Genomic DNA, 10,072 nt, shown 5'->3' with positions numbered 1-10,072 from the left:
CATAAAATTTTGGTTAAATAAAATTTGTATTCGATCAACTTAATGATCATCTCTAAAGAATCACATAAGATTTATTAATACCTATAAAGAATTACTTTTAAAAAGTAATATGGATTAATTTTAAAATTTAAATTTGAATATTTTGCTTTATTAATTGATATATCAATTACAAATCTTTAAGACCTTTTTTCAACCATTGAGTATGGATTAATAATTTAAAATAATTTTTATTTATTTTAATTATTCAATTATAATTATACCTATTAAATATTTTAATTTCAATTAAATTTTATTTTATTTTAATTTTTATTCAGTTGAATTAATATTTTAAAGTCCATAAAATTTTGGTTAAATAAAATTTGTATTCGATCAACTTAATGATCATCTCTAAAGAATCACATAAGATTTATTAATACCTATAAAGAATTACTTTTAAAAAGTAATATGGATTAATTTTAAAATTTAAATTTGAATATTTTGCTTTATTAATTGATATATCAATTACAAATCTTTAAGACCTTTTTTCAACCATTGAGTATGGATTAATAATTTAAAATAATTTTTATTTATTTTAATTATTCAATTATAATTATACCTATTAAATATTTTAATTTCAATTAAATTTTATTTTATTTTAATTTTTATTCAGTTGAATTAATATTTTAAAGTCCATAAAATTTTGGTTAAATAAAATTTGTATTCGATCAACTTAATGATCATCTCTAAAGAATCACATAAGATTTATTAATACCTATAAAGAATTACTTTTAAAAAGTAATATGGATTAATTTTAAAATTTAAATTTGAATATTTTGCTTTATTAATTGATATATCAATTACAAATCTTTAAGACCTTTTTTCAACCATTGAGTATGGATTAATTCTCTCGTTGTCATTAGCATTCAGTGTGAGAATTTCTCTTTAAATTTACTTATTTATATATTCTCAACCATCATTAAGATCTTTTTTCAATGTTTAATGGTTCTATTTTTATTTTTACTATTTTTATAAAGATAATGTATTTTAAAAACACTACTGATATTTATTGTCTTGTTAAGCCATTGTATATTTGGATGATTTGCAATGAGGATTTCCTCTAAGCTTGGTTTATGTGCTTTTAATGTTTTTTCAACTCAATTTATTTTTTTTTTTTCACAATGAAAGAATTTAATTTTTTAGAAAATATTATTTTAAAAAAATAAAATATATTAGAAAATAAAGTCATCCCAAATGAAGTTCTTCATTTGGGATGACTTTATTTTTTTAAAGGATCATCAAAAGGTACTAACTTCTTAATCTTTCTTTTGGATTGATTGTTTTTTCAAGAAAATATAAATAGAATTCTTATAAAACTACACACAATATTCAATTCCTTTCAAGATGATCCTTTAAAAAAAAAAACTAAAAATGAATTGATAAAAAAATCATTTAAATTAAACTTTTGTTTTTTTTTTTATTTCAAATTAGGAAGTAAGGGTTTGTCAATGAAACTAATCTATTTATTCAGATCATCCAAGAATTTCAGCTGTTATTATCCCTTAATAATGTTCAGTAATTAATGCATCATAACTTTAAAATAAAAAGTTATTTTCTAGACTTTAAAATATCATTTATACTACTGCATTTAAATTTATTAATAAAAATTAATAAATAAAAATAAATTATTTTATTAAAAAAATAATACAAATCGCGGGTCTAAATCGAGTTCGAATTTTATATATAAGTACTAACTATTAGAACTTGTTTATATAAATAATTAATTTAATATAAAAATATATATTTTATAATAATATTTATAATTTTTTTATATATTTTTATTTAAAAATTAAAATTAAAATATTTTTTAAAAATATTAGTTTTTTTAAATAAAATTATTAATAACAAATATTTTTTTATATAAATTATTAATTAAAATATATAAAACTAAACGGTTCAGATTTATTCAAGTAAAAAGAATCGAGTTCGGAATGGATTCCGATATACTACCATAAATCAAGTTCGGGTTCCGGTTTAATTTTGTTGGGTACTCCGTTTACATCCATATTCACAATATCCAAAACATTTTTCAATTATATATTACTTTTCACAAATGTTTTAGATTTCAAGAGTCAAATTTAAAAAGAAAAAGTAAAATCACAATGTACATACACAGGCCAACATCCAAGCAGTGTAAAAATGGTATTTATGTAGATCATATCAGCAAAATTTTTCAGAAACTATCTTTCTATACAGACGGAAAAAGCTTCATCAATGAATCAATTTCTTATTTTTCTTAATACCCAAAAGAGAGCCGCAGGATACAAGCAATTTGCCAGAAGATTCCGAATTCTTTTAGTACTGACCTCACAAAAATTCACATATTATCATATCCAAATTGCTATATAGCATCTGAATATCAAAAGTATATATAGCACTACCATATGGACTAATTCATAGCAACTCTTCTTATAATGTCTGCCATGGTTCCTACAGCCTGCAAAAAAACACGCATGAAAATGTACAAAAATATTGCAAGTGAAAAGGAGATGGCAACAAAATCACAAGTTCAAATAAAAGGGATTGTGAATACCCAGTTCAAAGAATTATCCAGCCAGCAAAATGGATGACCCTGTAAAGAGAAACAAAAGCGAAAAGGAAGAAATTCTGTGGCCCTTGATAAAATTTGCCACTGATTTGTATGTGTTCATCATATATGAATGATTCCTTCATTTGTTCCTACTTGCAGAAGAGAGCGTGAAGAAGAAGGAAAAAAGAATGATTCTAAAGGCTACCATCCCGAAATGAAGGCTTGAATTTCAGCCCAGGTAGTAACTGTGTATAGGGTGCCAGATTGCCCCTTCCATTTAGAAGAGCTTTCGTCTGTATACTGTTTCTGTTTTTTAATCAAGCTAGGGAACAAGGGTAAAAATGACACACCAAAATGACCTCCCACCCGCCTTAGGCTTGGGCTAGACCCAATCACAATGCCTACATCTGCCTGAAGCAGACAAAGCAGATCACCAATTGTGTCTCCAATATAAACGGTCAAGTTCTTTTTATCAGTGTTGTAGCTCTTTAAAATATTGTGGAAAGCTTCAACTTTGTCTACAGGAGATTCCACCTTCCTAATAATCTCGCCTGTACAAATTGAACCTTCAAAAGAGAGCTCATTTGCATGTATATTCAGAACATCCAAACCCCCTGCTGAATCAGAAAGTAGTTAATAACTAGATACATCTCATATGCTTAGAAAGGCACAACATTATTTATTATCAGGAGGGACAAAGAGAGAGAGTGATGTTTCAGCAAACCAAGATGCAATAATGCCAAAAAGTTATTTTAATTCAATTTATACTGCTAATTATTAAAATAATCCAAGTCCTCTTGGGAGCATTGCCAAATCCATAGTACTTCAATTTTCTCAAAAAGGCAAGGTACAAGTAATTGTTTCCACTCAAGGGTAATGCATCTTACCATGTGTGTCAAAATCTATAAGTTAGTACATACTTAAGATTTAGCAAAGCTTTTTCTTCTGAATATTTACAGATGTATTCTAAGTCAGATACCACAGGTAAACTTCATTGTGTAAAATACAAATATTAATCACAATGCAAACAAGAATTTGCGTCTCAGAAAGCAGAAACTATAAATTCAGTAAAAGAAGGAACATACCTGATGAGAAAGAAGATCTGATGAGATCAGCACACCAACAATATGAGATAATGTGTATATTAGCATTTAAATTTTCATTCTTCACAATTTTCTGGAAAAAACTAGCGCATCCATTTTGAAGAACCAATAGTTCACCAGCTCTTTTGATGTCTTCAAGATTCAGACCCTTAAGAAGTCCAGATTCAATCACTCTAGCATTTGCCCTTCGCTCGAAGTCTGAAATCTGCTCAATTGCTTTACACAAAACTTCATAGTTGAATTCCCCTAAAAAACATAAAATTCAAAACCAACCTGATGAAGTAATATCAACCAAATTCTTAATAACCTGTTTCCAGAAAAGAAAAAAGAAAAAGAAAAAGAAAAAAAGAAAGAAAGACTAGTGCTTCTGAGCATTATACAAGGTGACTGCTTAATAATTATACCTTTTGCAGAGGGCAGAATGCTTTCAATGCATTGTTCATACTCTTCCGTATACTGTGTAGAGATACCATTCCAACTGTTCCTCAGCTCGGCTGATGACATCCTAGCAATTTGAGTCTCAGATTGAGCCTGATCAGCCTTTGGTACTGTTACAATTGCAATCTCTGCCAAAATGGCAGAGGAGTCAACAATGGTGCATGTCAAATCAAAATCAGAGAATATCACAAGGCGATCTTCTACAGGGTTATGCTCTTTTATGAGAGGAACCACAGTGGGCTGAGCAAGTGGCTGCAAATTGAAGAATTCTATTTCAAGTTTCATGGCTTGGTGATAAAGCTTTTCAATGATGTCAAGCTCCTCGCCTGTCAAAGGGACACTAAGTTTATCCAGCAAGTCTTCGGTTTGCAGAGCTGCTGCCTATATTTCATAGGAATACAATTATTGAGATGTTGGGTAATGGTACAGAAGGCCACTTAATGTATTTTCCTCTCAGACAGCTACCATCAAAAGGTACTCTGATAATGATTGACTCTTAGGAGAGGGGGAAAAACTTAATGCTACTGCTGCTCAAAATATGCTTACCTGAAAACCCTCAGACGAGTAACTGGCAAACCACTTCTTGTAAGGATGACTACCATCACCTGAATTAGCATGCGTTAGCAACTCCTTAGCTAGAAAGGCATACAGCCGCACGCAAGGTGTCAGGGCACCAAGAGTATAAGCTGGTAGTTTTGTTCTTTCAAAAGGAGTTACAAGCTTCCCAGGATCTGTAACTCCTTCAATCTTCCCAGAGGCTGTAGCCAACAAGAAATCCGTGTATTTCACAGTTGCAGAATTGATAGTCCCATCTTTAGAAGGGTCAATACCCCATTCCTGCATGAAGTGAATTGATGACTGAAAAAATTCCCCAAATGTAAAAGGAAAAGTTCATGTGAATAACTGAAAGTTAAATTATTATGCAACTTTCTACCACTGCATTACAAACTGACATTTTTACACATCAGAATAGAAGCTCAGGAAATGTGGAGGAATGAATCTCCAACACAAACGAAATGATGAAGGTGAATTGATGCTTGAATAAAAATTGTCATTCTATTGGGAGCAAATAGCAATTGCTAAAAAAAGAAGTTTTCCAATTGCTTCTCAGCGCTTAACTACCATTTTACAAACTATTTAATCATCTATTCAGTGCAAACAAAATGAACTTATAAGCATGGGACAAAATTCTGGAGCCATCATGCAGAAGGTATAGATGAAAATGCAATTCAACTGCATTTTATTTTACTTGTCCTAAAGGCAGAATTTAATTTTCATTCAATGACCTTTTTGCTAAAGGCCACAGCAAAAAGTTATAAAGATATCAACTGCCTGATAATTAGTTGGACATAATGTTTTTCTTCTTCCTTTTATATATCAATAAGACATATAACTAGTATGTCAACATCAAGATTATCATTATGATCCTGATTTACTTACTCTTTCCCATTTATCCTACCCCCACCAAATAAACAAAATTTACAAAACTGAAAATAAAGCTGCTGCTTGCTCCTCCCTCATCTTGGTTAAGTTCTTTTATAGCCAAATTAATTAGGGAAGACAAGCATATAATAGGTGAAAGCAATAGCAACTAATAACAATCAGTAGCTATTTAACATGTAAAGATGTCATAACATAGGTTATAGAAGAACGCTGTTCCTGGAGACCCACTGTTGAAAAACCACTATATTTAAGAAAAAAAGAAACTGCTTTGACGGTGTAAATGGAGGCAAAAGTTATTAATTGCCTCACAATGGAAACACTCACCATAAGATTATATTTCAACATCAATATCATGTTCACTACTTATATATCAAAATTTTCTTTCCTGTGATTCCAACAACAGATGGATGGTAATGAACAGTGAATAATCAATTATCAGGAGTGTTGAATTCATAATCTCAGATAAATTTAGAATCCCATCCTTCTTACGAGTTATGATTTCTATTTGCACTTTTTTTTTTGTTCAGGCCCAGAGAATGTATGCTCTAGAAAAAAGTGTTAGACCCCTGATGCCAACCAACATATCACAACAATATGTCATGCCTTCATCATTATTACCGGACGTGTTTTGCCAAAGCAGGTTTTACCATGTTGCTACTGTACAAACTTGATAAATAAAGCCCTTGCAACCATAATATTTTTCCTATTAACTAATAAATTAACATGCCTATTAGAATACATTCACTGCAACCACTATCTTTCACCTAAACAATATGATAATGACATGCAATATTCTTATAACAAACCAATACCACAAAAGAAAAATAAAGGTCAATATGAAATGAATCCCTAAAACAAAATCAGGTTCCATTGGCAAATAATTTTGAATATTATATAATATTTCTACATTGAACTCCTAACATCATAATATATGCAAGCAATCTGCTCTAGAAAGCTATTTTCTTCAAGAATATACAAGACAACAAACTAATAATTCATGTGATTTCCAATAAAAGATCTAAATGGCAAAGATTTTTGAACTTTAAAAATGTCAGATTTCAGTACTTGAAGTCCTAGATGGGGCCAAGGGGGAAGATTAAGAGAAGCAATGGAGAAGAAAAGGGAGAGGGGGCCTTCTAACTTAAAGGGTTGAAAAAATAAGAAACGACGACGTGTCTAACCTGTACAAATGAATTGTGCCTCTTTAGCCCCTGTAAGACCCCCTTCCTCAACTTAGTGATGGCTAGCTTTGCATCATCATCATCAGCACATTCTTCTGCCAATTCACATCTAAAATTGCAACAAACAACGAAAACAAAAATAGAGCACATTGAACACCAAAAAGAAACACCGAAATCATAATACTAGTGTAGATAAGACCATATAAGAGACAGAAAAAAGAAGCTTTTATATGCATCCATGATTTATCATACATGGAAGTTCCAAATTTTGACTCACCTCAGGTAATGTAATTACTTTTTTCCCAAATAATAATAATCTAATCCTCCAATAGGTTACTGAGTTCTGACAAAAAGACAAGAAGGTAAAATTTTAAAATCATACCTTTTATATTGGTTTCTCTATCGGAAAAGTAAATAATTCAATAAAACGCCAACTATCCATGCTTGGTTAATCGGGAACGCGAAACGTAGGTCTCACGTTCCTTGTTTCTTAACCAAACCATTCTCAGCAACCGAAAGAAGATTAACCTTTCTACTATATGTTGTTTGACTAGAAGCTTAGAACTATTCTGAACCCCCATTCGGGACAAAAATCCTTTAAAATTTTCATTTTGTTTGCTCCTCCATGTTATAAGAAACCAAATAGGCAAACTAATAAACATATACAAAATCTCGAACAGAGATGCTAGAAATTGTTACAAGTCAAACGTGGAAGTGATTCTGTACCTAAAAAGAAAAAAAGAAGACGTCTGCGCCAATCTAATAAACATAATCTAACAAAGATCACACGTGAACATAATGCGGAAAAGAAAAACTCAAGAACGCTAATGTCGCAATTAAAAGTAAACCCAAAGTCCTATTTGAAATCAAGAATTTTACAAGAATTCAACTCTATTAATTTCTTTTCTATCAATCTCTTGTTCAGAATGAAAGAATGAATGAGTTCAACTCTTCTTAAACTTTAAAAAAAAAAATCATTTAAAAAGAAATTAAAACCTTGAAATCAAGAATATTCAAGATATTTCAACTCATTTAATGTATTTTCTATCCATTCTCTTATTTAGAATGAAAGAATTCAATTCTTTTTTAACTTAAGAAAATTTCGTTTTAAAAGAAATTGAAATCTTGAAACCACTAGTAATTATTTGCAAGAATTCAATGAACTCTTTTCTTGCACAATGGATACTACCAAACTATGCCTAACAAAATCCAAGTCAAATAAATGAACGGAGAAATAAACAAGAAGCACTCACGCATGGGCAAAGGCTTTGAGGAAGTAAGAATCTTGGGCCAAAAAGTGCCTAAAAGACTCAATCTTAAGGTTTCCAGCAGCCAAAGAGACAACAAAAGGAGTGTACATAACGAAAATCGTTTCTCGTCGAAACTTGAGCCAGTATCTACTAGCGAGACCTTCCTCCAAGCTTCGAGCAGCGGCCATGGTGGAGGAGGAAGAGGAAAACGAAGTAAGCTTAGGAGGGATCGCCATTGGAGGAAGTAACGATCTCTGAGTTGAGAAGAGTGGAGCTAGTTGGATCGGAGAGAGAAGAGATGTAACAGTGGGGTTTTGATTGTGATGAGAAGAGAGGATATGCGCATCAACAGAAAACATGAAGAAGAATAAGAAGAATGAGCTTATTTATAAGCATACAAAGATTCAAAGAATAAGAGAGAGACTGCGTGCGAGGAAAATGTGGGCGCGTGATTTGGCAGTTGTGGGCTTTGGCTTAGCCGGTTGGGAGATGAGTGTGAAAATGGGAGGGAAGGAATTTTTTTTTTTTTTAAATCAAATTAAAATATAATTTATTTATATTTTCAAATTATATTTTTAACGAAAATTAATATTTATTATTTTATTTTTCATTAATCACAAACACACACACCCATTATGTGTTAATTGATTTTTCTTATTTTTTTAAGTAGATGGGTTAATTGAATTCTTTTGTTTTACATCTGTAATAATAATTTCAAATTCAAAATAACTTTTTTATTTTTGTAATTATTTTAATTTTAATAATTCTCCTTCAATTAACTTATATTGGAAATTTGAGACAATTAAAACAAAAATATATATAGAATATATTTTAAGAAATTATAAAATTTGTTATATGTAAATAAAGATTAATATTAAAAGGGTTTTATTTTGATTAATTCAATGTTATAAATGTGTATTAAATTTTCTTATAGACATTAAATAAAGTATACCTGGTTCAATTTTATAATTTTTAATTTTAATTACAAGTTTATTTTCATTTTAAAGTGCAACTACTTAGATTTTTTTGTTAAATTAGGGGTGGGAGAATAATTATTTATGGATTTAGGGTTGTAAAAAATTTATTTGTTGATTTGGATTGGACTGCAGTGGCGGCTGAAGAGAGAGTCTGACACTTATTTGATAGGCGCCAGCCATTATTATTATTATTTTTTTAGAATGGTCCGGCACCGCTCTAAGCGGCCCCAGATTATTATTTTTTTATTTTTTATTTATTAAAATATTATAATTATATTAATTAATTAATATATAAATGTATAAATATTTAAAATTATAAAAATTAAATTTATTTTTATTACACGACTTATTATGCAGTCGTACATAATCACAGAATAATGTTAATATCCTAATATTTTGAAGAGTTATAAAATATATTATTATATGATTTGATAACCGCCGGATTTCACTCAGGGAATACTAAACTCGAAAAAGTGAAATAGGCCTAAGGTCTCAGAAATCCACTTCATTTAGCCGGTCCAGTATCTTCGGTCCTGATCCAGACAGACACGAGAGCAGATCGGACCGCCCGAGAGTCCGGGTCTAGCACGAGGAGTCTAGCTCGGTGATGTGACTTGAAGAAGGACAGCAAGTCCAGTCAATTCGCAGCTCTATCCGCATGCGCAGTGGATGAATTAAATAATCGCCTGACGTGAAGAGGGGTACGCTTTCGTGCATACAAACCATAAGTGGCACTACAGCAAAGAGGCCGTTAGACGTCATTAGCGATAAAAGAAAAAGAATAAAGAGAGGAATCACGTTTCTCTCCATCTAAATTTACATAACTAATATAAATCTCGTTATTCTGAATTTTAAAATATCATAATTAAATATATAAAAGATTAATAGTAGTATTTAATTATAGTATTATTATATTAATTAATTAAAATATAATATAAAAAATTTACTATAATAAAAAATATAATATAAATAAAATTATTAAATTAATATTATATAAAAATAATACATTAATTAATTAATATAATTATAATATTTTAATAATTAAAAAAATTAAATTATAATCTCACCATTTACAAATAAATAATAAATAATAAAAAAATAAATAATGGCGGAC

General features: G+C 29.9%; 1 protein-coding gene across 2 annotated transcripts; it reads right to left on the bottom strand.

The window, feature by feature from the left end:
• Window positions 1-2,159: 2,159 nt before the first annotated feature.
• LOC110622599 (bifunctional TH2 protein, mitochondrial) lies at window positions 2,160-8,338 on the bottom strand. 2 transcript variants are annotated; one of them, XR_002489131.2, is made up of 7 exons: window positions 7,985-8,338; window positions 6,732-6,840; window positions 4,654-4,944; window positions 4,074-4,488; window positions 3,652-3,915; window positions 2,570-3,180; window positions 2,160-2,473 (listed from the first exon to the last, which is right to left on the bottom strand). XR_002489131.2 is itself a non-coding variant. In XM_021767161.2 (6 exons), exons 1-6 carry the CDS (start codon window positions 8,215-8,217, stop codon window positions 2,768-2,770), a joined length of 1,725 nt encoding a protein of 574 aa, XP_021622853.1. In that variant the 5' UTR covers window positions 8,218-8,338; the 3' UTR covers window positions 2,160-2,767. The 2 variants fall into 2 exon arrangements, 1 of the variants encoding a protein (XP_021622853.1); XM_021767161.2 differs by having other exon boundaries at window positions 2,160-3,180.
• Between the last annotated feature and the right edge of the window lie 1,734 nt (window positions 8,339-10,072).

Source organism: Manihot esculenta, chromosome 9 (genome assembly GCF_001659605.2).
Source record: "Manihot esculenta cultivar AM560-2 chromosome 9, M.esculenta_v8, whole genome shotgun sequence".
NCBI lineage: Eukaryota > Viridiplantae > Streptophyta > Magnoliopsida > Malpighiales > Euphorbiaceae > Manihot > Manihot esculenta.
Note: the sequence above shows the minus strand (reverse complement) of the source record. Positions and strands in the feature narration are given on the sequence as shown.